The sequence below is a fragment of the Melanotaenia boesemani genome, chromosome 13 (assembly GCF_017639745.1).
Source record: "Melanotaenia boesemani isolate fMelBoe1 chromosome 13, fMelBoe1.pri, whole genome shotgun sequence".
NCBI classification, from domain to species: domain Eukaryota; kingdom Metazoa; phylum Chordata; class Actinopteri; order Atheriniformes; family Melanotaeniidae; genus Melanotaenia; species Melanotaenia boesemani.
In genome coordinates this window covers 5,558,175-5,585,529 of record NC_055694.1, presented here as the reverse complement: position 1 = coordinate 5,585,529, position 27,355 = coordinate 5,558,175, and the positions used below count along the sequence as shown (strand labels likewise).

The 27,355-nt window shown below is 41.2% G+C and overlaps 1 protein-coding gene across 10 annotated transcripts in view; it reads right to left on the bottom strand.

Annotated features, from left to right (window-relative positions):
• The window catches only part of hspg2 (heparan sulfate proteoglycan 2), a 120,796-nt gene that overhangs the window by 29,413 nt on the left and 64,028 nt on the right, over positions 1-27,355 (bottom strand). For all 10 annotated transcript variants that reach the window (XM_042003593.1, XM_042003596.1, XM_042003599.1 and 7 more), the window contains 29 exons: positions 27,060-27,256; positions 26,701-26,848; positions 26,421-26,548; positions 25,450-25,536; positions 25,233-25,291; positions 24,906-24,970; positions 24,655-24,795; positions 24,362-24,535; positions 23,907-24,086; positions 23,315-23,433; positions 23,073-23,184; positions 21,707-21,820; positions 21,401-21,528; positions 20,429-20,515; positions 13,772-13,839; positions 13,565-13,629; positions 13,341-13,481; positions 11,041-11,232; positions 4,406-4,501; positions 4,215-4,304; positions 3,483-3,713; positions 3,205-3,318; positions 2,982-3,109; positions 2,526-2,612; positions 2,335-2,393; positions 1,979-2,146; positions 1,764-1,874; positions 815-915; positions 546-726 (listed from right to left, as the gene is read on the bottom strand). In XM_042003593.1, the coding sequence (XP_041859527.1) occupies positions 546-726; positions 815-915; positions 1,764-1,874; positions 1,979-2,146; positions 2,335-2,393; positions 2,526-2,612; positions 2,982-3,109; positions 3,205-3,318; positions 3,483-3,713; positions 4,215-4,304; positions 4,406-4,501; positions 11,041-11,232; positions 13,341-13,481; positions 13,565-13,629; positions 13,772-13,839; positions 20,429-20,515; positions 21,401-21,528; positions 21,707-21,820; positions 23,073-23,184; positions 23,315-23,433; positions 23,907-24,086; positions 24,362-24,535; positions 24,655-24,795; positions 24,906-24,970; positions 25,233-25,291; positions 25,450-25,536; positions 26,421-26,548; positions 26,701-26,848; positions 27,060-27,256 (3,571 nt within the window). The remainder of the gene's footprint in view (positions 1-545; positions 727-814; positions 916-1,763; positions 1,875-1,978; positions 2,147-2,334; positions 2,394-2,525; positions 2,613-2,981; positions 3,110-3,204; positions 3,319-3,482; positions 3,714-4,214; positions 4,305-4,405; positions 4,502-11,040; positions 11,233-13,340; positions 13,482-13,564; positions 13,630-13,771; positions 13,840-20,428; positions 20,516-21,400; positions 21,529-21,706; positions 21,821-23,072; positions 23,185-23,314; positions 23,434-23,906; positions 24,087-24,361; positions 24,536-24,654; positions 24,796-24,905; positions 24,971-25,232; positions 25,292-25,449; positions 25,537-26,420; positions 26,549-26,700; positions 26,849-27,059; positions 27,257-27,355) is intronic.

The following is a 27,355-nucleotide window of genomic DNA, read 5'->3' as shown; positions in this document are numbered from 1 at the left end:
GTGATCAAGAAACAATGGAACCACCACCGATTAATTCAGCCCAGGTGAAAAACACAAAACCTATAGTAGCTTCAGTAGATTGTTGTCGGAAAGCTTTATTCACAAATCACAAGACAAAGACAGTGTTGATTTGGAGTGTTCATTAGAAAAACTTTAAACTGTTTATTCAACCCTTAATGTTTCTGGAAATTTTGTGGTTTACAGTTTTAGTTATCACCCAACCAACAAGCTGTATTTCTTCATATAAACTCCAGAAAAGTCCAACGATGAGAGACAAACAAGGCAGCAAGTTAAAATAAAAAGCATTAACAAGCAGATTGTCTGTGCTGAAATCAGAGCACAACAGCATTGAGAGTTAGACTTGCAAGCTTATTATGGTGTTAACCCAAAGCTGAGAGTTTACATCACACAGTGAGAAATGCAGTCAAACAGAGAAGCATGCACCATTACAAGCTGCAGAAGGGGAAGGGGGGGCTGCAGGGGCCAGAGCTGGGATGGTAGCAGGGGGTGATGGGTAGTGGGATGCTGTGCCGAGGATCACAAACCTGGCACGTAGAGGATGGCTTTGCCCTCGTCCATGGCGAACATGTTGGAGCCCGTGCAAACGTAGATGCCTGCATCCTCGGGCTGGACATTCTGGATTGTCAGGATGCCGTTGAAGTCCATGGCCCGGTTGGGAAGTTTCCCATTACCAGTTCGGGTCCATACCAGGGTATAAGCTGGCGACTGTGAAAGGGTGAGCAGACAAACACAAATCAAAAAAAAAGAAAAGGAAAAATCACCAAGTGAAACGACAGGTGCAGATCGGCGTTACCTTGCTCTTCGCGGTGCAGATAAAGCTGACAGTAGACCCGACCCGGACAGTCTGAGATTTAGGCTCCTCGACTGTGACCTCAATGGGTTTAGATGAGCCACCTGATGAAATCCAGGAACAGTAACATTCACTGTTAAAAAGTTCAAATAACCTGACAACAATTTCCACTGTAACAATCGAAACCATTTCAAATTAAAGCTCAAACTTTCCAGAAAACAATATATATACATATGTATATATATAAATATAAAAGTAGGCATGTGTGTGTACACATATAAAAAAAACCATAGCTTCAAATGACTTATTGTGAACTCAATAGAAAATAAAATAAGTTAAACTTTCACAATATTTTATCTATCGATAAATACTTCCAGGTCCACTAAAGCAGCAATAACTCCAACCCATTTTTCCAATAAACAGACTCAGTTAAACTGTGTTGTTTATATTGGGTCTGATGGTTTATTAGTCTCAGTTTAATGTTTTTGGGTCATGGCAAAGCCAGCAGTAAACAACCCACTGTGTTCAGGAAATGTCTCATTCTTCTTTTAAACACATTCAGTGAAGCCAGTCTGATGCAGTTAACATTACTTTTTGTACAAAAGTAGCAACAAGCTAACATTTATGCCACTGTGGTGCTAGTACAGATGCTAACATAGACACAAATGTTAGCTTTCATATTACAGTGACAACCCTCTCTGAGTGTGTTTTAAAGTGGTGGATGAAGCTGGATGTGTTGGATCCAGCGTCCTGTATTTCTATGCTGCAGATGTATTTTATTTCTCCTTCATAGATCCCTTCAAGATTATTCATGGGTCTCAAATCAGGAGTACAAGCCTAGTTTAAGTCATTACATATGTGATCTCTGAATATAGGTACTAGGAATCCTGCAGAAGGAAAAACACTGCCTGGAAATGTAAAATTAGAGTCTCACACACACACACACACACACCTCTGACAACAATTTCAGCATGGCTCCTGTTGGTGCTGCGCTGGTCGCGGCAGGTGCAGATATACACGCCGGCATCGCTCGGCTGGACGCTGGGGAAGTGCAGCTCTGCTCCTGTATGCACAGATGAGTTGTGAGCATTCTGAGTATTCAATGAAAAAGAAACTCAAATTTAAAGAAAGATTTGACAGAACAAGTTTCAGCATGTTTTTCTGGACCTTCGTAGCGTCGCTCAGCACTGGTGGAGATGGGCCGCCCGTCCTCTCTGGACCAGTAGAAGTAGTGTGGAGGAAATCCGGACACTTGGCAGCGCAGAGTGACGACGCTGCCCTCTAACGTCACAAACCTCTCTGGATAAACTTTCACCACCAGGGAGGCTGCAGTCGCTACATGCAAAAGTTACAACAAAATGAACAAATAGCTTACTCTGCAAATGTCAGAAAACATTTGGCCTCCACGAGAGACGCTTCCTGTCTTTCTAATTCAACAGAAATGTGTGTGACAGATTGAATTTCAAGGGTAGTATGTGAATTTCTCCTTGGTAAAAATCTGGATTCATATTTCTGTGTCTTACCATCACTCGGACGACACTTCACTCTCGCCTGTGGGTTGCCGACATATCCAGGAGCACAGCTAATGAAAGCAAAAACACAATGTTTATCTTTGTTTAACTTTCAGTAAAATTCATGCTCCTGCGAACAGATGTAATTTTATAAATTCTGTAGTAATCCTTTTGATCCACATCAGGAGAATGAACAGCGTTACCGTTCACAGTACTGGCCGGTGTATCCAGGCTGACAAGCACTACACTGGTAGCCCCCATTACCAAGGCTCTCGCAGGTCGGAGAAAACCTGTTATATGTTACAGAAAAAGACAGAGAGTTGATGAATAACTAAATAAATAATAATAAAAAAACATATTATAATAAAATAAATAAATAAGAAAAAGTAATATATTGAAATATATGATCGGACCTGCAAACCAATCCTTACCATAATTATTAAAGTAAGGTAGGTACCAACAAAAAACAAAAAAATCTTTATTAACCCTCCCCCCAAAAACAAAGACAAGAAAAAAAAGAAGAAGAAAAAAGAAGGAATCTGAATTCCAGAAATGAGAAGACTGGGTCTTTTCTGTAAACAGTGGAGCAGGATACAGACTTGTCCGGAGCTATAATTGGAGATGGAATGTGAGCTCTCGGTATGTGTGCCAGGACTTACTGGTTGTCTGGGTCAGTGTGAGGGCAGGCGCATGGCTGGCAGTCCTCTGGAGTACCAACAGTTGGATCGCCAAAGAAGCCGGGGGCACACTGCTCGCACAGCTCCCCCTGTGTGTTATGCAGGCAGCTCTGCAAGGAGATGCACACTGTGTTTACCCATATGTCCATCTCATCATCTCATCTAGAGGCTAATATCTGTCACACACTCCTCTCACGATTCATACCGTGCAGATCCCGGTCTCAGGGTGGCAGGAGTCGGAGTGGCCGTTGCACTCACAGAGCTCACAGTGTCCCAGGTATAAGCCTCCTACTGTACGAGTGTATCCAGATGAACAATCCTAAAAGCAACGTGAAGTAATTTAGGCAAAGATCAATGTGCAGAATTTAAAAATGGATCCATGGTTTCGAAAGAGTTTTCTTCTGCAACTTTAGCCTATGTTGCTTCCATTGACCTCAGCAACTTAGAAAGGTTCAAAGTAAAACAAAGGGAATGAATGATAACCTGGCAGGAGAGCCCCTGGTACCCAGGTGGGCAGCGGCACTGCTCCACCTCGACGGCCTGCGCCAAGCCGGTGTAGTTAGGCACAGCGATTTCAATGCTGACGTCATAGATGCTGGAGGAGAGCATTTCAGTAGAGTAGGTAGCTCGAATCAGGATATCGTCGAGATCAGCCAAAACCATCATCAGGTGCTCTCGGTTGGCAGGCATGCCGTCAGTCCGGCGCCAATGTTCCTATAAAACAGAACAATGGATTAAAAAACTTCAGTAATTCCTGCCTTTTTGGTTTTCTTGCTTGAGGAACAATATTTGGCATTTACCACTTACCACCAGAAATATTTGGACAGTTGCACAGTTTTTATGATTTGGGCTCTACATGCCACCACATTTGATCAATTGTCAATTGTCCACTTACCTAGGAAGTAGCTACATATTGAAGACCTGTAAATCCTAAACCCTTCCTCCAATTTGGATGTGAATACCCTCAAATTAAAGATGAAAGTCTGCACTTTAAGCCAATATTGATTAAATAACTGTTTCTTGAATATGTTTAGGTAAAGAGCTAAAGCAACTAAACTGTCCAAACAGAAAAGAATCTGACTGATCATGAAGGCTGCTCATGACAGCTGAATAACAAACAGCCTATCACAATACAACATTTCTTTGCATTCGGTTTGTAGCTGTTAAAAAGGAAATGTGACCTTTTTCAGGTTTGTGTGATCACGCAACACCCACCTCTTTGAAGATAAACTCATAACTGTTGGTCTTTCTGCCCACATTTGTCCTCTCCCATGGGTGCATGGCTATCAAGGTGATGTCATTACCCTACAGCAGCAACACAGGCAGCCGAGTAAATTCAATGAACACACTTAGCTGTGATGGAAAAAGATAAATACTATAAATAAAATAAACAGGGGAATTCTCACGATAATCTGGACATCAACTTCATCGATTGACGATCCTCCAACGAAACCAGGTACGTAGGAGATGGTGTATTTAAGTTTACCACCATACGAACCAACCTGAAAAGAAAAACAAGGAAATTAGCATGTAATTGGCTAGATGAAGCAACACTAATGTTGATGCAGTGGTGTCATTTTATTTATGTTTTTTTTTTTTTTTTTTACTTTAATCATGAGTAAAATTAATACTAAAAAGAGCAGCCCTTTTTTTTCTGGGGGGGAGGGGGGTTGAGAATTCAGGATATATGTTCATCTCTTATGAAAATGAACATGCAGCTGAACATCAACACAGTGCCTCTTTAAAAGCAACATTTAGTAGAGAAAAACCTCTGAGTTATATTTGAGTGTCTGAAGTGACTTCTAATTGAAAAACACGCCCTGTGAGCATGTCTGTTTTAATACTGTTTCAATCTTTTCATATTGCTGGGTATTGTGTTATGAGTTGTTCTGTGTAACACCCTCTCTTCATCATTTGATCTCAAGCATCCGCCTGGTAAAACAAAAGGTTTAATAATATAATATGAAATATAACGAGAGAAAAATATAAGAAAATTCTTATCAGCTGTTATCTGAGTCACTTAATTTGAGGGTGGATTCACATCAGGACAGTCTGGGAGGACTCGGTTGGATTGGGTGGCGATTACCAAAATTGTTTGCATCTTTGTTTAACTTGTTTTTACACTGAACTTTGCTCAAGCTGACCAAACCGCCTCAACAATATCACAGTTACAAAAGGTGCTCGCTACTGGCGAAATTCCCTAAAACGACCAATGACCAAGGAGGAAGAAGAAAATCCAGCTAATTGATTGGCCAGGACTGAAACCTGCTCGTTCACTGCAAGTAAATAATGAAGCAAAAATATATTTATTGAGTTTTCAAGTTTCTTTTTTTTACTTTGGTGTTCAAACCTAATGCAGTTTTTTTCACCAGATTCTGTCCAGTATGAGCAGCAGGAGAGGCAGCCGGTTATCTGACAAGTTCCACTACATCCCGTCCTGCATCACTTCCTCGGTTTGGTCCACTGGATGGTCTGTTTGCTTTCACACTGTCAACGAACCAGAACAGGTTCACTTGCAAGTAGACCAAGACCCCTGGTTTTTTAACCAGACCAAAGTTCAGTCCTTTGCTCTGTATCAGAGTCAGAATGAGCGTTCACACTCCTCCAAATGGACTGGACCAGAGTTCATTTAAAGCAGATCGAACAGCAGCAGTGTGGATGCGACCTAAGAAACAAATATACTGATTATGCTTTACCAGGAACTTTTCTTAGCCCAAAAACAACATTTGAACATTTACTCTGTAAGCTACCCTTCTGGGGAAATGTCTAAAAATGACACCAGAGTGGATAAAACTTTGACTTCCAAGGGTTAGATTTCCAACCCAGATTTTCCCAGTTTGGAGTATCAATAAGGGCATATAGGTGCACAACACAGCACCTTGTCTTTACATGCAAAGATAAATCTTGGAAAATTTTGAAATACTGCCCATATTAACAACTCTTAACATTATCATCCATTGGGATGATAGTGAAGTCCAGAGTTTAGTGAACTCATATGTGATGGAGCTATGACCGGATACGTCCATCCCGGCTCTCTGTCACAATATGACAAAATGACTTTGTATGTCTGTTGTATTTGGACCACAGCTTGTCAAACAAAACTGTGTCAACTTGTTTTGGAAAAAGGGCACAAAAGGCCTTCTGATGCGTCGTCCTGCGTTTGTAACTAATCAGGAATTAAACGCAGTTTGTGTTTAAAATTGTATGTGGCGCAATGAGTGTATGGAGTCATGAACATCAATGACAACATAACACAAGGCCTCTACTCTTTTTAAACAGGAGGAGGAATGCACTGCAGGAAATCAAGCACATACTTGGGGGGGTTAAGTAAACAGGATGAATGAACAGGTAAAAGACCAGACAGAAGGGAGGAAACTGATGGAATCAGTGTTTCTGTGACCTCTGAGGGGGTCGACCAAGACTCAGGTGTTGGGGCTCCACCCCTGTAGTTTTAACTATTACCTTATCCCCCGTGAACTGTCCCGGGAGCTGCCAGTAGAGCACATCATCCTGCTGAGAGCTGAACCCTTTGTAGACCAAAGCGTACTGAGAGGCAAAAGGAGGAGAAGTGAGAGAGAGGAGGCTACAGTCAGAGAGAAAGGCAGCCAGGGAAAATGGCGAGCTATAGGAAGTCTAATGAGGGTGACATGCAGATAAAGTCTTTAACTACAAGCTTTCTACTAAAGGCTCTTCTTTACAACTCACGTTGTGTCTTGTTTGACAAGTAAAACAGCAACTTCTGCTGCCACTAATGTAAAAATGACAGCTTAGGATGCAAGTTTGAGGCAAACAACAGTATAATGACAGGTTGCTGTAAAAACCAGTGTTACTCTAAACTGATTACAGGCCAATGCATGACAGCCAACAGGTGCAGCTTTATGTTTAACACCACCTAAAACACTGGAGAAATCATATTGGTAATTCATTCTTTTGTAATTTAGTTAATCATCATTTTACTGTTAACTACTCCAAGCTCTGACAAAACATTAACATCTAAGGACAAACTAAGAAAAACGGCTCTAGTCATGCTTCTGTCTACCTTGCTGCTGTTCCCAGAAGCATAAGCTGTCTCGCTCACTGTGTTCTTGCTCTAAAAGGACCAGATCCCAAAGAAAAAGGCAAGAAGTCACTAATATGACCAAGAAACAACAATACTTTGTAACTGTACACCCCACCTCTCAAGACTGACAGAGAGTACCTGCAGACGAGGAGCACGGCCCGGGGAGTAAGGTTGAGGTTGGGTTGGTCTAACTGAAGAGGAGATACTAGATGGAGGAGAGGGGGGGCTAAGGGTGTGTAAAGACCATTTAGAAGAAGAAGAAGTGGTGGGGCCCCGGGAAGAAGAAAAGGATGAGGGTTTAGAGGAGAATGGATGGGAAGCAGCTCGCCCACTGGAGAAATTTGACAGAAGTGCCCAGACTGAAGCATCCAGCTGTCTGACATCACCCTGGGGAAGTAGGCCATCAGAGATGGAGAGGAAAGGTAACCATAGCAACAGGATGTCATTGGTTGAGTCAGATAAATTAGTCCTTTTTCTAAAGGCTGTTACATACTCGGCAAGAAGCGAGAACTTTAATTCTTTTTCGTTTTAGAGACAACGAGAGCAAAATGGCGTCATTTTGTTCTCGCGGACGTGAATGGGGACTGCTCACGGCTTCTTCTCGACACATCATCCGTGTTAATGTGGAAAAAAATAACGCAGAAAGTTGTGGCTTCCACATTTCCCCTGTTGCGAGGCTGAATGGATAGTTTTAATGAACAGCTGATCGAGATGGTTAGAAAGTACGAAAATGTATACAACACATGGCATTTAAAGACACGGACACCGCCGCGTACACCATCCCACCCTACCACGGACAAAGTTTCTCATTAAATATGAAATAACCGGGTATAAACACACAGACAGCCCCCCTGCAGTAAACCCTGCCCCGTCGCGGACAAAGCTTCTCGTGGAGTATGAACTGACCAGACCTATACAAACCTTTTTCTTGGTCATGCGTGTGTGAGAACAAGGACAAAGTTCTCGCTTCTTGCATTTAACAAGCTTAAGAGATAACACTCAGAGATGGCGGGCATGTCGTCTCATGCACACATACACTCACCGGCCACTTTATTAGGTTCATATATTTCCTAACAGTAATGGCTAATTAGACAATCACATGGCATCAATTCAAAACGTTTAGGAATCTGGACATGGTCGAAACGACTTGAACGTGGCATGGTTGTTGCTCTGAGTATTTACTGCAATTTTCACACACAACCATCTTTAGGGTTTACAGAGAATGGTCTGAAGAAGAGAAAATATCCAGCAAGTCTGTTGGCTGTCACAGATTTAGCGAGTATTCTGAGCTAATTTGATTTTATTTAACCTTTAAAGACAGATGAAGAACACGTTTTTGTTTAGTTCTCAGCTGTGTTTTTTAAGTCATGCTTCTGCAATAAAATACAACTGAGTCTTAAAAATGGCTGTTACAGAAATATTTTGACTGTTATTGCACACTTATGTTTGACGGTTGATCAAGTGACTGAAAAGTTTTTTTTGAGTTCAGCATTTGTTTTATATGAGTGGGTAATGAGCTAAAGACATGAATTTCAGATTTTTTTAACTACTTGCCAGTTGTTACACTTTTTAATTTCATGTTTGTGTATGTTAACACTGTCAATTCTCTATAATCTGAGATTTATACGGAACCATCTTTTCATCAAACAAATTTGAGAAGTTGAAAATTTTCCTTAATTTGGATCGTAATTAAGGGGTTATGCTGGGTCTCGAAGACAGCAGTTGAGAACCACTGCAATAGAGGCGTCATCATGGGTGTGGAGCCGACAAATCGGCAGCAGCTGTGATGCCATCATGTCAATATGAAGCAAAATCTCAGAAGAATGTTTTCAACAACTTGTTGATTCAATACAACTAAGAATGAAAGCAGTTCTGGAGGAAAAATGGGGTTTAAACCTTGAACTAGTAAGGTTAACCTAATAAAATGACCAGTGAAAATATATTGTACAATTTATGAATTTACATGCACTGAAAAAATGACACAGTAAACCAGTTACTGGTCTCTCTCTCTCTCTCTCTCTCTCTCACACACACACACACAGTAATAAAACAAAATTCTACATCTCTTTGTGACTCACACACATGCAACTGCACACACGGTCAAATCTAACAATGTGCTCCAGAAAAACAGTGCACCTGTTTGCTCACTAAACATGCGAGTGCTGCCTTTACTACAACAACCTTCACTACAACGCAGTTCACACCAAGTACCTGTTTGGCTCTTTTGAATCTGTGGGTGACTTTATGTTCAGCAGCCATTAGATTACAAATGGAAGCATCCTTCTTTAGCTGCTCTTCTCGCAAGTGTAAGTTGCTCTATTGATGTGGATTAAAGGAAGCTCTTTGATCACTTTCCTGTTCACTGGGCTCATGGTATTTGCAAGTGTTGTTGCAGTGTTATTGAGGCAAAGTTAAACCTTATGAAGCTCTTAAATGGACCATTAATGATCAGTTCATTTACATGGCCCGTGTGATGTGAAGCAGAAAGCTAATTCTGAGCGGACTACACGCTGCCGTGGCGGCGATCAGGTCTAGGAAAAACTGCGATTTAGCTGCAAAACTGCTTCAGATATTTCATGCCTCCGATTTTAAAAAAAATTGCCAAAGTCAAAGCATAACTAAAGCCACATTATTGCATGCATTGTTTAAGAAATTTAAAAGGCGCAAATCGGTATGTCACAATAAGGATTATTCAAAACATAGCAGATAACACTGTTAACATGAAATCATTTGATTTCATAACTGCAGTCACAACATGACAACAACTTGCTGGAGCTACCATACCTGCTCTGCTCGTTTCATACGAGCAAAGTTCGAATCTTTCTATAAATCAGATGGAGGGGCAAATAGAAAAAGCGGAAAGCAACATTTAGTAAATGGACACTCATTTGAACATTTGGGGAGCAGAGATTTAAAAATAAAACCGATGTAGCAATGAAGGAAAATGCTGTTTGCATGAGTTTGAAAGACAAGCAGAGGAGAAACATGAAATAAAGCAAGTTGGTCTACAAACTTCTGATGAAGTGCTTCTACACAACAACACCAAGGTTTTCTTGATCTGGCTTTGCCTGCTAGGGTTGGCCGGATCGATCCAAATATCGATAGTATCGATACTAAGGCTCGTATCGATATCTTTCGATACCAGCGTGATGAGATCGCAGAGCGCTTTGGGGCAAAAAGCCAAAGAATGTGAATGAGAATCAACCAATCAAAGGTTTTGCTTTTGTTTAGCTGACTTTAATTTTCTAAAACAATTGTCTGTGAGGGAATAACAGAGTTATTTTATTATGTTGTTGCATTGTTAATGTTGTTATTTTATATTGTTTACAAACAAAAAAGCCTAAATATAAATTGCTCAGTTCTGCCATTCAGTTTGTTAATAAAAATGTTGTTTTTGACAAAAATCTCTGTTTTGTGTTTGATTATTATCATAATCATAAATAATAATTAAAGGCAAAATTATTAAATGTATGGAGAAGGTAAAGTGACACAATGAATTAATTAAATATATAATTCAATAATTACCTAAATGTGTCAATAAATAATTAAAATGATAATTAAATACATAAATGTGTTATTAAATGTTTCATTAATTAATTAAAAGTGACACAATGAATTAAATACATCATTAAATAATTATTTAAATGTGTCTTTAAATAATTAAAATGATAATTAAATATATTAATGTGTCATTAAATGTATTATTAAGTCATTAAAATACAAATGAATATATGTAAAACATATACAATTATTTCCACTTAATATTTTCACTTCAAATGATTTAATAAGTAATTATTGAATGATATATTTAATTAATTCATTGTGTCACTTTACCTCCTCCATATAAATGAGTGTGAAATTACAAACAAAACGTTTCGGTATCGGTCTCAGCTTGATACATACCCTGGATATACTTGGTATCACCCAGCCCTGTTGGCTGCTTTCACTGATGTGGATTCTGTTTATTTTTCAGATACTGACCTTGTCTCCCTGGTAAACCCCTGGAAGCTGCCAGAAGTGAGTCTCCTGTCCCAGGTTGTCGAAGTTGCTGTAGGACAGCTGAGTGCCTTCAGTGGAAACCTCCACCGTGAAACCAGTAGAAATGCGATTGGTTCGCTGGCGGTTCACCAGAGCAAATCCCTGGAAGTTTCCTGGCGTAAAGACTGAGGACACCTGAAAAGCAAAAACAGAAAATCAAGAACATAAGTCAGTACTTGTACTATATGTATATAGTACTCTACCAATAAAATACTATCAGAGCAACAAAGCTTTAAAGTTGTCCAAAAAATGGGTTTTATACTTGTGAAAAAAGTAAATCTTTTTTCAACTGTAAGGATTTACAGATCAGGACAAACGAAGAGAATAAATCCAGCCTCAGACGAACAACACAACAGAACACACTATTCAACTCTGATGAAGCAGAAAATCTAGTCACACCCATAATTCAATAGACTGTAGAAAACCACTTTTAGAAACAGAAGTAATCGTTTTCTGTTTGACATTATTGTTCTATCACATCATGGAGGAGGAATACTGGTATCCAGGTCCTGTGGCTGCAAAACAAGCTCAAATCATCAGCCCTCCACCTCTGTGCTCTACAGTTGTTTCTGCAACAAACATCTCCACTTTGGTCGTGTTTCTCCAAAGGACATTGTTCCAGAAGTCTTGGAAGTTTGTTTTGGTGCAACTTTGCAAACTTAAGCTGTGCTGCAATGTTTGTTTTTTTGTTGTTCTTTTGGAGGAAGGAGCTTGATCATTGCTGATGTCTTTCCTCCTTGGCATCATGTTAACACAAACCTATATGCTGCAGATCTAGCCCTGCATTAAATGTGAAGTCTGTTTGTTTATCTGATGATGCACTTACCTAACATTCTAAATCTGGACCAGCTGGGAATTAACACCTCACTGTGCAACTGGCTGCTGGACTTCCTGACCGGGAGACCACAGGCAGTTCGGGTCGGCAGGAATGCATCCAACTTCACCACATTCAGCCCCCTCTTCTTCAGTCTGCTGACCCACGACTGCGCACTGTCACACAGCTCCAACCTTCTTATCAAGTTTGCAGATGACATGACCGTGGTGGGTCTCATCAGCAACAACGATAGAACAGACTGCAAGAGTGAGGTGAACCGCCTGGCCGTGTAGTGTAAACACAACAATCTCTCTCTGAACGTGGAGAGGACAAAGAAGATTGTTGTGGACTTCGGGAGATCGTGCCCCCAGCATGAAACTCTGATCATTAATGGTGCTACAGTGGAGAGAGTGAGGAACTCTCCTCTCCTGGACCATCAACACCACATCACTGGCCAAGGAAAGCCAAGCAGTGCATATACTCCCTCCACAAACTGAGGAAAGCTAGAGCCCCGCCCCCATCATGTACATCTTGTACAGCAGCACCATCAAGAGCGTTCTGACCAGCGGCAGTCTGCTCCACGTCCTGCAGGAAGACCCTCCAACACATCATGAGAACAACTAAGAAGATTGTTGGTGCCTCTCTCCCCTCTTTGTAAAACATCTACACCTCTCACCTCACCCGTAACGCCCTCTGCATGGCGAGAGACCCCACCCACCCATCACACAGCTTCTTCGGCCTGCTGACATCAAGAAGGAGACTGCTGAGCCTGCAAGCCAGGACCAGCACACTGAGGGACAGCTGCGTCCATCAGCCTGTCAGGATGCTGAACTCTCTACCTGCTCTGCTCCCTTTCCACACACACACACACACACCCTGGACTCGTGTCACACCCCCCATCAACATATATTGCACTGACTGTAATTTGCCTTGTCTATTTATCATTGTGTTTGCATAAAACATTGCTTCATAAAATTATACAAAGTAAATTCCATTCATACAGGTTTCTAGCAAAGGCTAATTTGCAACTCCTGTACCTGGTTAGACTTCCAGAATGAAGACAGACAAAACAGTATTGACTTGAAATACTATACTATACAATAAGATCAGTGTTTACAATAAAATGTAAGATCTTAGACAAAATACTTCCAGCACATTACTGCTTACACTGGGAGATATTTTAGACTTTTATTCAACATGATCTCACTGGCTCAGGAATATTTATAGCTGAGGGGAAATGTGGACTTCCCTGATACCAGACCACACACCTTCTCTCAAAGAAGCAACTTGCTGATCTTTGCTACTGCACTGCTGACACCATAAACGTATATTTGTTTTAGTTACTTCTACATATAAGTAAGTTATTCCTGATCCATTAACCACTAGATTGTTCTTTTGTTAGGCCATCACGTGCCAGCTAAAGCCTTACCGTGTCTCTATAGTACGTAGAGCTGGAGCACTGCTGAGTGACACCCATACAGAAACAGGATGTGCAGCCATCTTTGTTCCTCTGTTGAAGATTGAAGGCCCCAGGCTTACAGGTGGAGCAAGACGGGCCCTCAACTTTTCTCTGCAAGGAAGACAAGTCAGTGTAGGCTAAGACACCTGTTAGATGGAGCTGGAGGTAAACAAGAAGTCAATTTGTCTCATCACCTTGCAGTGGCACACACCACCATGGCAGCCGTCGCTTCCTTTGTTGTCACAGTTATAGCAATTACCTGTACCGAGACAGCAGTGGAGACGGTTACTGCATGTAGCAGCTGCCTACTGACAGGCATTTAGTTCAGTTCATTAAATGAAAGATAAGCAAGAAAATGACACAATATCAGTCATTTTCCTGGATTAAAATACAGAATTTACCATTGACTTCATTGCCAACAGTGCAACTTTGCCCAAGCCGTGGGTTGCCAGTGTATCCAGGAGCACATCTGAAATTAAAATAGAAGTTAAAGTCAATATTTCCTTTTTTATCAAAAGAAAAATAAGACTAAAAGCTGGAAATACTGATCAATTTAATGAATCTTAAGTGTTTTTAACCCGAACATACTAGAAGACTGAGTGACTCAGACAAGAATCATCATACTGTTATTTCATCCACCAAGTATACAAATCTACCCTTTACACTAGTTTAAATTCATATTAACTAAAAACCCGACTTCCAGCAGCTTTTAATGAGAAAAAAAACAACACAAAAGCTCATTTAAGACTGCTTGTACTGGAGATGGATGAAGCGTTAAACATTCAACATGTGGCAGATGTTGATCCCATCTCTTGTTTGAGTGTTGCACAGAAATTCAGAAAAACATCACCAGTATAAAAAATAAAAATAAATGAATACACAACTGGCTGCAGAACAAACAAAGCAGAGGTGAGGACAGATTATATGATGAGCTGCAGGTTGAAGAGCTACAAAAGTAGAAAAAAGACATGACAACTCTTCATATTTTGACTTAGCAAAGCGATGCACCAACAACCCAAGCAAATGATGCTGCTGCCACCAGAAGAGAGGCCAGTGCAACCCCAGATCTGTCCTGAGGGACAGTCTCAGTCTTTCTTACCTCACCTGTACTCTGGCAGGTCCACACGTCAACAGCCAACAATGAGGACTTCCATGCTATAAACTTGCTTTGGGAAACTCTATTAATGCTGTCTAAGATTGCTAACTCAGCCAAGTCAGTGTTTTGCAGATTTAACAAGAGAGATTATTCACAGAGAACTAGAGAATACATCAGAACTCGTATGGGCTTATGAAAATGGACTAAAGAAAACCTCACAAAAATGACAATAAACTCTTACATAACATTTAAAAATTCTACTGTTACATGTTCATTGTCTGCAGAGGATGAACCCACTTTGCTTTGGCACACTATGAGATTTCTGGTATTTCTGACACCTGCATCTGACAATATAGAAAAACAGCATTTTTCTTAGAGCCACAGACATAATAAAAAGTGTATTCCATTCACAAACATGAGTAAGAATCTATACAATACAAGTTCTCTGCAAAGATGTAAAACCAGGGCTCTCAGCCAAATGCTAACATGCTCACAATGATAAATTTCACAGCTTGGATTTAGTCACCATAGCAGACTAATGCACATTTAAATCTAATGATGGTCCTTGATGAAAAGTCAGGGGATTATCTAGAGAGTGATGAGAACATTGCAGGAAAATATCAAGAAAATCCAACATAAGTATGTTAAGACTTTATATTTAGATACCATGAATGTCAACCTTTGATGGTGCTGGAGGAAAAGTCACGAGATCACTCATGTCAGTGGGCTTCATCTTCCAGGGAACATGAATTTCAATCCATCCAATATTTATTCAAATATCTCAGTCTGGACCAAAGCAGTAAACCAGCAGTGTCATTCCAGCTCAATAACAGAGAAGGTTGGTTTTGCTTCTCACATTTTTCACACTAATTTTTGTAATAACATTGGAACATAATGGAATACAAGGACTAAGCATAAACCATAATATACTGGGCAGATTTGGGTTTAATTGGATCATAATAAACTCTATTGGATAATAATTGGATTACAATAAATGGATTTAAACTGAGTAATGTTTAAAATGACTCAAGATATCTTCTTTTCCCTTTAAATGGTTGCTATCAAAATAAACTGAACTGGGTATTGTTTTCTGTGAAATGGTGGTTCTTTATTCTTAAAATCTACAACTAATCCTTCTAAAACAACAAAAAAGTCCTTAAACTATTAACATTAGTGTTCCTTTAAAACTCTGCATCTCTACTTTGGACCTTCATACAGCGAGTTGAAAGCACCCTTTTCCGAAGGCTACTTTGAGTACACACGGCTAACAGGTGAATTATTCAGAAACAGCACAATCACAGGGCAACATGGAGGCATGATGGGGTTTTCATAAACATTGAATATATATAAAAAGAAGAAAAAAAAAACAAGAAACGTAGAATGTCAGGTTTTTGTGATGTTAAAAATGGAACCACAACAAATCATTTAAAACTTTTCCACCTTTAATGTGACCTTTAAACTGTTATGGAAAAACAAATAAATCTGTTAAGGGAAAAAATATAATAAAGATACAATAAGCTGGCTTTATAAGTTTGGAATAGAATAGAATAGAATAGAATAGAATAGAATAGAATAGAATAGACGTTTATTGTCATTGTAACATGTGACATATACAATGAAATTAAAGAGTGCCCAACTGATATTTTGAATTTAATCACAGTATCCAGTCTTATTGGATCCATCAGCATATGGCATTATTTCCCACTCTTGTTTTATTAAGTCACTATTGGCTATTTTTGGTCCGCTTGTTTTGTCTTTTGTGTGTAAAAATGCATGAAGTTCAAAATCTTTTAATCACAGTCAACATACAGACATTAGTTTTTCAGGACAGCCTCAGTTGTTGAGGCTAAATGACTGTATCAATAGATATAACACCATAAAATGCACTACTGGAGCCACTGTACGTCAGTTCCTTCTTGGCTTTATTCCAGCCATAGAGGATCATTATTTTTGTTCTTTTCAGACTGACATAAAACTTTCTGCTCACTTTTTGATCTTTGGCTGCTCCTGTTTGGACATTACCATCAATTTAAATAATCTGATTGGTGGAAAGTTTGGCAGGAAGTTTATTTTACTTGTGAAAATATCATAAATAGTGTAATCATGGATCACCCATTGTGGGTTTACCATATAGAGTTTCTGGATAAACACTAAATTTTGTTTTTTCCATTTTGCAACTGGATGATAAACCCCCTGGACGTGATATAAATGCCTGGAAAACCTCTGTAGATCACATAAAGTGTAAGCTATCAATCACAATTTACCCCAGAGTTACACACTATCATTCCTGAGAAATTTCTGGCAACAGAAGTGCTCAGTAGCACCACTGATCTGGTGGAGTTTAAAAGTTAAAGGTGGGAGAAAATGGTAAATTATTTATTGTGGTTTCATTTTTGCAGACATAAAAAAACTGGCATTTTAACTGGGGTTTTTACACTTTTTATATCTACTGTAGGATGAAGTGGGTGCTGCGCTTCACTGTCTATTTTTCGTGCACCTTGAGAATTAATCAATTCTTTTTGTTGTCATCTTTTTGATTCTTGGTGTGATTCTCCTCAACACTTAGCCAAAAGAAGACAGACAGATGGTCAAGTGCAGCTTCTGGATGAGCCTGCACCCTTTTAGCTGCTCATCTCCTCAGATTGAGATACATCCTGTAGCCACGTCTGTAAAAACTAGCACCTTCCTAGATGTTGTTGGTTGTCTCCAACTGGTGCCAAATGTGTGCACCCTTCTCCTGGCAAGTGCAGCATGTACCACATCCTACACAAAAGCCACTTAAGCTTTTCCAGAATTTCAAACTGAAGCAGGGAACATGATGAAAATTAAAATGATTTAACAAAGCATAAAAGTAATGGGGGTCAAATCTGAGGTAATCTAGCTAAACCAAAACAGAGAAATATGACATTAGAAGTGATTAAATGATTAAACCGATCTCTTCATAACAGCATAATTTTCAAGCATTCTGCCAATACTTTTTTGTTAATACACCTAAAAAGCCTCCTGCATCAAAATGAACACAAAAAGTTAAGCATTTCAGAAGTCTCTGTAAAAATATTCCTTCATTAAGCTCCACTGGTGTGGTTGTAACAGGTTTACCTATCAGAGCACCAGGGTCAAAGGATCAAAGGACTAAAATACTTAAACATACCACATTTTCTTAGTTATCTGGGATAATTTTTATAGGAATCGCTAGTTTTCCCAACACAATATAAAGAGAACCTTCCTGATTTTTTTTCTGCTTTCCATTGAAGAGACTCAGCAGGTCCATAGCACCAGAATTAGAGTTTGTTTTCGTTTTAGTCTTTTTTGTTGCTTTCTTCACAGAGGTGGTTTTCCTGGAAGACGAAGTCTTTTTTGTTGCCTTGATCTCAGGAGGACTCATCCTTTTAATTGTAGCTTTAGCCTTTCTGACAGTGGTGGTCTTAGTTGGCTTTGTGGTTGTGTGCTCAGAGTTTCCCTTGAGAGGCTTTAATGATTTCTTTGAATTGCTTTGAGCTTTCTTTTGAACAGGTGCATTAGATCGAAATGCCTTGTTATGTCCACTGATAACTGGTGCAGAATGCTTTTCATGGGCCTGGTCAGACTGTTTATGCAGCTGACTGGTCCCAGCAGGCTTTGGTTTGTGAGATGGTGGTTCCAGTTGAAATTTTGTGACTGTTGCCTCCTGTTTATCTTGCTCAGACTTTGTTTGCATTGGCTTTGAAATGTGTTTAGCCGTAACAGAAAACCTCCTACCCTGTGGCCTTTTTGTTTCAGGCTGCACTGTAGTTTGCAATGTAGACTTTGGAACAGTTTTAGGTCTACTCAGGGTGGTCTTCAGCGTGGTTCTTGTCCATGTAACTTGTAGCTTTGATGTATCTTTTACTGGTTTAGTGGTGGCTACTGATTTAACTCTTCGATTTTTCTCAGGGGCAGAGATTTTGGTGCGTTTGTTGGCAACAACACCAGGGGTTGGTATGCTTTGGGAAACTGTGCCTCTACTTTTAGGTTTATCCAGTGCTGTCGTTTTCAGTGTTGGCTTTGATGTGACGCTACTTTTGGCTGATCGTGTTTGTGGGTTTGTAGCATGCTTTACTGACGTAGTGGTGGCTACAGATTTAATTCTTCGATCTTTCTCAGGGGCAGAGATTTTGGTGTGTTTTTTTGCGATGACAGCTGGGGTGGGTATCACTTGAGAGACTGTGGCTCTGCTTTTAGGTTTACCCAGGTTTGTCTTTGGTTTGATTGCTGGCTTTGATGTTGCGCTGCTATTGAACAATCTTGTCATCGCTTGTGGTTTTGTAGCATTTTTCAATGACTTAGTGGTGCCTACTGATTTGCCTTTTCTATCTACCTGAGAAGCAGAGACATGGGCACGTTTCTTTGCAGGGAGACCTGGGGTTGGTATGCTTTGGGGAACTGTGGCTCTGATGGTTAGTGGTGAATCTGTAGGTCCAAACTTGATCAGAGGAGGAGCTGTTGAGAACAACAGGGCAGTAATGATAGTGGTGAGTGGAGGTGGAAGCCTCTTTTCTTTGGGTGAGACGTGTCTTGCACGTTTCATTTTGTTCATCTCTTGCGCTAGAGCCATGAATCCATCAATCAGAATCTCCAGCCTTCCCTCCAGCCTGCTAAGACGAGCCTCCATGTTGTTGTAGTTCCTGTCTAGCTCAGTAATCTTCTTGTCCTTCTCTCCGACTGAATGGATGGCGATAAGCTCCTTTAGATGGGAGCTGAGAAGATTCCCCTGGTTTTCCACACTGCGAATGCTTTCCTTCATATCCAGTGTGTTGCTTTCTAGCATGCTCAAGCGCTGGTTAAAGGTGTTTAAGTGAGTCCGGAGCAGGTGCTGAAAGCTGGAGTGTCTGATTTCTTGGCTGGGTGTGAAGCGTGGTGGGAGTCTGGATGCTGATCTCTTGGGGGTGACGGAGACAACATCAACCCCAATGGTTTTAGTAGACTTTATAGTGTGATGGTGAGATACAGTTGTCAGTAGGGCCTTAGTAGGGAGGACAATTGTTCCTACTGTGGTGAGAGGATTTGGATTATCATAATTATCATCATTGCCATCATCATCATCATCATCATCACCACTGCCATAGGACTGTATCACTCTTTCCCAGCTGAAATTGAATACTGGTTCAGCTCCACATCCTGCAGGCAGGAAACCATCAGCATGCTCTTCCAGGAAGGGGTCCCCACAACTGTCAGCAGGCGGCATTTTTTCTCTTAATATCAAAACAGTAAAATCAGGTTTGATGCAGGCAGACGTCAGGTCACAATGAATGACTTAAACCCAAGTTACCCTGTCATCTTTGCCCTCCTTGTGGCAAAGATCCATCAACCAGACAGGAGTCCTCATAAATGCCACATTTACATTTATGACCCAGAAGGTACATTTGGTCTGCACGCAGACAGAATTCACACCTTATAATCTCACTACCAGCAAAGCACAAGGCTGAAGCACAACGCATGGTCTGATAAAGGCTGTTGGAGGTAAAGGACAGAAGAAAGCACAAGTCAGATTTAAAGCCAAAACTAAAGGTTTCCTCAAGATAATCTATTTTCCTCAAACAATAAAATGTGACTAATGATGTTTTAAATACCACCAAAGGTCCCTGATCTAACAACAAAGACACACCAGAAATAACCTTACATTTTCCAAAAGATACTTCAAAAACACACAATCCAATACACCCATGGATATAGAAAAATGGGTGTGGTACAAAACTTCAGAGGCGCATTAGAGATTGGGTTGCACAAATCTGCAACTCCCATCCCTCCTCTGACACCATTCAATCCATACTGCCATAAAAAACAAGACATGCTGTATCCCTTTCCTGTGGATGAAGCTAGTGGGTGCTAATGTCAGCCCCTGCTAACCCTGCTGCCGGCCAGCCAGCTAACCCAAGGCACTGAGCAGAGTAAAGATGAAAAAGAGGAAAGACGGAGAGGCGAATGAAAAAGGAGAGCAGCATACCTTTCGCAGCGCCGGCCGGTGAATCCAGGAGGACAATTGTCACAAGTTGGCTGACCGTCAGAGTCCAGAAAGCAGGTTGAAGAGAATCTGAGTGGAAAGAAAGAGATCTTAAGGATTCTCCTTTTAACTTAAATACACTGCCATCCAAACCAAAGTCACCACCTGGATTTAACTAGGCAAATAGGTAAGAGTCTCCTGTTGGACTGATGCACTGAGCAGCTTCTTATTCTTATAAGATCTGTTTCAGAAGGATGAAATTACTGGCATCAAACACAGAAAACAAGGAGATGCTGAAACTAGTAAAACTGGGTGAAGAACACATTATTGAAAACTGGAACGATAGTGGGGAACCATCACCTTCCAGGAAGATATGTGGTCGGAGAAAAATCTTGAACAATCGTGATCACTTAAATGTTTGTAAAATGAAATTTTAAAAAACTAACAAACAGAAAAAGTAGAACCCAGGACAATGTTTAATAGGAATTTAAGGGATTGGGACTGAACAGCTGCATACCCCTAACCACTACTCCAGTAAACAGGGAAAAAAAAGGCTTCAATTGGCTAGAGAGAAGCATAAAGATTGGACTCTGGAGAAAAAGAAGGTCATGTGGTCTGATGAATCCAGATTTATCCTGTTCCAGAGTGACTGGAGAACCAGGGTAAGAAGAGAGGAGGATGAAGTGATGTACCCATCATGCCTAGTGCCTACTGTACAAGCCTGTGGGGGCAGTCTTTGATCTGGGGTTGCTGTAGTTGTTCAGGTCTACGTTCAGCACCATTATGGGTCCAGAGAATGAGTTTAGCCGTCTACCTGGATATACTGAATGAGCACGTTATCCCTGCTGTAATCAAAGCTAAAGGTGGTCCCATATAAATAATAAATATTGTGACTTTTTCTGGATAGGCAGTGTACTTAAGAGAGAGTTAAATAAAATAAACAGATTGAATAAAAAGTCAAACTGAAATGATTACTGGTTGCTGGAAGTGATTCCAGGACAGGGGCAGGGCTGACAGGCCTGAGAACCACCCGTTACAGGGTCGCCATAGAAACCAGGCTGACAGCGCTCACATCTCGACCCAGCAGTGTTATGAAGACATTGCTTTAGGAAACACACACACAAAAAAGAAGATGAGATTCATGGAACAATTGAGTTCAGCGCTCGAGTTTTCACATGTTGGGATGAGCCCAGAAATCATTAGCGCATTCCACTGGAGAGATCAAAGCAGCTCCTGCACTGAAGAAAACTTCAGAGAGAGGAGGAGCAGCGCGGGACCTACCAGACACCTGCCGGTGTCCGGGTCACAGCCGCTGGCGTGGCCGTTGCAATCACACCTCTCACATGTGCCCAGGTAAAGGCCAGAGGTGGTCCGGGTGTAACCTTCATCGCATTCCTGTAACGGCAGGGAAAAACACCTGAGGTGTGAAACGTGTGAGGACAAAGAGGAGCACGGCTTTGTTTCACTGCAGCACTCAGACACTGTAATTATCATCAAGGACAAATGGAAAATGTTGGAGGCTTCATGTGTAACAAGCTCAGGCACATCCATGATTACCTTTCATCCTTTCTTTCTCTTCTTTTAACTATAGTATAAATTAAGTTAATAAACTTTACCAGACAAGCACGGATCAGACAAAACCTTTAAACCACTGACACATCGGGATGTCATGATTAACTGATTTCACTTAATTAACTGCTATATTAAATGCTACAATTATTTAATCATAAATTTTCCTCAATATCATCACTTTCATAAAAGATTGGGCCTGGACCATTCCAGATCTGTGTAATTCGTACAGGGAACAGAAAAGTTACACAGTACACGAGTGTCACTACTTGTGTTGCTTTGCTTTTGTTTTGTGTGTTAAAGTGGGAAAACATAGTAGAGGAAGAGTTATTCTCTCTAAAACAAACAGATAGTCATCATTATCGGATTTTTTTGGTTACAGAAAAATAGGTAAACATACAGTAACTGGTTTGTTGATTTTACTGAAGGATAGCTTCTCTATTAAAACATAACAGACTAAGTCTGAAGCTGAAGCCTTTTTTAGTAAAGAGTCTGCAATGGTCTTGAAAGGAAATCATATTTTATGGTCAGAAATATGGTCTTGTTTCTTTTATTTTCCCTGTTTCATTATTATTGGTGTTTCTTCTGTTAAAAGACCTCAGGTTGAAAAGAAATGTTCAAAAACGTTTTTATAACGCAGTTTACGGAAGGAACAAGTCCAGGTAGAGGTCCTGTTGCCATTTCCATCTGTTTTCTCAGAGAAAAATCCAGAGTTACTATGTAGGATTAATTATTGTTCTCTTTCATAATATTCCGCTCAATGTCTCACTATGGGATGCAAGCCTCTCTGCAGCCCTCAGAAGTATTAATCTCATTACGCCAACCCTGATTGGCTGATGAACGCGTGAACGTATCCGTGCACATCACGTAGTGCCATCTGCCTTAAATAGCAAGACCTATAAGGAGTGTTTAGGTGATTTTACACATTTATAGTGTGAAATTATTTAATGCAAAATAAACCTGATAATGGTAAAATTGTGATTATTTCTAAGTTTTTGATTTTCTTTTCTTTTTTTGTTTGTTTGTCTTTTGTTAAAAAACTAAATCATCTAAACTAATGTGGCATCTGCATGTGTACCTGGCAGGACGGTCCTCTGTATCCCTGAGGGCAGGTGCACTCCTCCACCTCCAGAGCACGCTCATTACCAGTGGAGTGAGGCACTGCAATATCCATCTTGATATCTGAAATGCTATCACAGACAAAAGGGGGGATCGGGGACAGAAAAGAAGAAAATACACAAGTGTTATCTTTGCTTTGAGTTCAGCTTTCTTGGATTCATTCTAAAAGAATGTAAATGAGTTTGTACTTCTCCACAGTACCTGCTCTCTGCCATGCTGTCTGCATAGGTGGCTCTGATCATGAGGACAGCGACGTCAGCCAGGGCCATCAGCAGGTGCTCACGAGTACACGGCTGCCGGTCGGCTCTACGCCAGGCAGACTGATTATAACACAAAAGCAAAACTTTAGCAGCCATGTTTACATGGACACAAGCACTTGGATTAAAAGCCTGATGGGAATAAAAAAGCTGCATGTAAACATACTAATTCAAAGATTCTGATCTGATCATGCTCATGGTGGGACTAAAACAGAACTGATCAGTTTGTGATAGAAATACATTGTTTGTCATTTTAAAGAATTTTACATTATTACAACGGCAGAAATTGACATAAGAGGCCAATAAATACAATAAGTGTTTGTTTATATCTAAAACCACAGTTTCTTCTTCTATTGCTTCTAATTCTGCACAGTCAAAATGATTTATTCTGTTCAAACGTGATGCACGTAAATGCACAGATTCAGGTTCATGTAAACCGTACAGGTCTGAGTTGTAACCCAATTGAAGACATTTTGCAAATGTGAACAAAAGTACGGTTTCAGCTAAAAGATCCTCTGAACAGCGGTGGCACTGACCTCTCTGAAGGTCACAGTCACAGTTTGTGGCACACGTGGGAGGGGCTTTGTCTGCGAGAAGTGTTCCAGGAAAATGCCGTTGCCTTGGAGAACAACATCGGGCTGACCGTCAGTCACCAGTGAGCGCTGATTTGGTTCGAAGCGCAACGTGTAGCGAAGCTCCCCACCATAGGCCGTCACCTGGTGGCAACATGGTGAAAAAAGAGAAGCTCATCTCAGAAATCTAAATGGTGGAAAGGTATTTCACCCCTAGGATCCTGTGAGGCGAGTAACAAGATACCCCTGCAGCTCCTAAACAAGACTCGCTGTGTGGAAAAGTGCAGACTTTTCATTTGACAACATGTTGAGGCTTGACTGAGAGGGACACAAAGAGCAGAGGAATCAAACTGTCAGCGCTCCACATTTTTTCCCCTCTCCTCAACTCCAGCCTGCTCTTTATCTCATTCCCCTCTCACCTTATCTCCCCTGAAGTTCCCGGGCAGCACCCAGAAGTAGACATCATTGGGGACACTTGAGAAGGAGCGATAGGTAACTTCTGAAAAGCCCCTCTGGGAGATGCCATCAGAGATTGTTTTAGTGTTGGCGCTGTTGGAGAGGGAGAAGAGCTGCCCGTTCACACCTCCTCGCACCTGTGGAACACAAACATCCGACTGAGATGTAAACCCAGATCCCAATTCAGGGCGTTGCGTCTTTCTACCTAGGATTTAATGATACAGTAATCTCTGCCAGTCATGGCTCAGCATCCCACCTGGTCTCTGCTCCAACTGGAGCTGGCGCACTGTTTGGTGACGCCCATGCAGAAGCAGCGCAGGCAGCCTTCAGGGTTGGCCTCGGATAGGTGGAAGAAGCCGGCCTTGCACTCGTCGCACTGAGCGCCTGCCACGTTGTTCTGCAACGTACACACAGAAACAAACACATGCACATATGTAATCCATCTGCTTGGAATGCTTCTCCATCCCTTTAAGAAAACAAAACGAAAAAAAAAAACAACATCCATACCTTGCAGCTGCACGGGCTGCTGCTGGAGCTGACAGTTCCTCTGTTATCACATTTAGAGTTGCCTTCTGGGAGGGGGGGGCAATGGAAAGAAGATGACATATGGTTAAAAAAGTGCACCTGGGAACGGCCACGCTGCATACCTGAGCTGTGACCACATACAACAGCCCTACTGTAACAAAAACCTGATTGTAATCATGACAGGGGGGTCAAGACCTCCTCATGGTCACATTACTCAAACAGTCCTTGTGCAGCTTCTGTTCATTTACTCATGCCTGTAAAACTGTGGATGTGAAAAAATGTCAGCACAGATGCTGACAACGGACTCACGGTCAGGAATGCATTTTCCATTAGGAAGGAGGGGGTTGCCCTGGTAACCTGGAGCACATCTGAAATAAAGCACAATGGATACACTTATATTTTTGACTGATTTTTGCATCACCTTCTACAAGTTATAGTATTCACATTTAATACAATAAAGTCAAAATACTGTGTTCCTTTTCTTTCAGTTAGATGCAGCTGGTCCAGTCAACATCCGTTTACTCACTTTTCACAGCGTCTTCCTGTGTAGCCGGGCCTGCAGGCATCACATGTTGGCTGTTGATCGATGTTCAGGAAGCAGGTGTCAGAAAACCTATCAGGTCCAATAAAAAAAGTTTAGAAACCATGATTTAGGAGCAAAGCGTTAATGAGTAGCATATGTGAAATAAGTAAAGTAAATACTGCCCATCCAAAGAAAGAGTCCCACACTGTACAATTGTTGGACTGCATTTAGCTTTGATTACGGCAAGCATTTGCTGTGTGTGTCATCGTTCTGATAAGCTTCTGCAATGTCCATTCATTCATCCATCCATTTTTGATACCCACTTATTCCAGTGCAAGGTCACAGATGGGGCTGGACGCTATCCCAGCAATTAGCAGGCCAGAGCCAGGGTGCACACTGGACAGGTCGCCATTCTGACGGCCAACACAGAGACCCAAACAACCATTTACGCTCACTCCTAGGGAGGATTTAGTGACCAATTAACCTAAGGTGCATGTATATGGATGGTGGGAGTAAGCTGGAGAACCCACAGAGAACCCACGCACTCCCGTGACGAACATGCAAACTCCACACAAAAAGGGTTGGCTTATGTGTTAGAGCGTTTTCAGCATAATTTTAGCAGATTCAGCAACTCCTTAGATGTTTACTTTGTTTGATGGCAATAATTTAAACCTTCTGAAACGGATGAACATTTTTTCCATGACCACATCATGTGTCTTCCCACATGGTTGTTAAAGTAATGAGAAGCTACTCACTCAATCAGTTGGGGTTAAATAACTTGTTGCCAGTTAAAACGTCATCTATGCAGTAATGAACCAATGAGAAGCTTGTACCCATTTTCTTAGATAGGTGGCAACCTTTTTTGGACAGTCAGTGTATGCCAATAATTTCAGCATCTGTGTATCTTGGACTGCATGATGTATTTCTGCATATATGTGTGTGTGTGTGACCAATTCAGATGTCTGTGGACTTACCGACGAGAGGTCTCAGCGTACGGGCAGGGGCAGGGCTTGCAGTCATCTGGACGACCTCGGGTTGGGTCGCCGAAGTAGCCAGGGCGACACTTGTCACACTGAGGACCCTCTGTATTGTGCTGGCAGCTCTGCAAAGGCAGAAAGGGGGAAACACTTTAATTCTTGCACGATTACATTTAAAATTAACATCTGAAACTGCAAGCTAAGTTAATCTCCCTGTTAAAACAATATCTACATTAAACACAGGATGATTTCCATTAAATTGTCCCCAAAAAAATACCAGACAGTGTCCGCTGATTTGATCGCAGGCCGTTCCGTGCCCATTGCAGTTACAACCAGCGCAGGTGCCAAGATAGACGCCACCAGGGACGCGCTCAAATCCAGAGGAGCATGTTTCACAGGACAGGCCTGTATATCCAGCAGGACATCTGGAAGGGACAAATAAGAGCTCCATCAAACAAGAACAAACGCCAGCCACTTCGCTAACAAACTGTGACAAGGCAAAACACAACATCACACACTCTGAAATGTCTCTAAATGTAAAGAAGAAGCAGCTGTGGGAAGAGCAGTGTGAAGGGGAGCGGGACAACAATGAAATCAATCCAGACAGAGCCAAAAAAGAAACTGATTTGTATTTACCTGCATTCCTCTACATCCTTGGCATGACCCAGAGTGGTGAACTCCACAGTGGTGGTATCCATGACGATGTCACTGAGCGCTACGCTGACCATGTGGTTGTCGTAGATGGTGCGGATGCTGATGCTGTCCAGGTTGGCCAGTGTCATCATCAGGTCCTCCCGGCTCACAGGGCGGCCGTTGGAGTGCTGCCAGTTGTCCTAAAACATCGAGAAGCAGCTGTATTACCAAACAGCCTGTACTTCCAGTTCATCTTATTTCTTTGTTTAAAACTGATGCTCTTGTAGGATTTTTGTTTT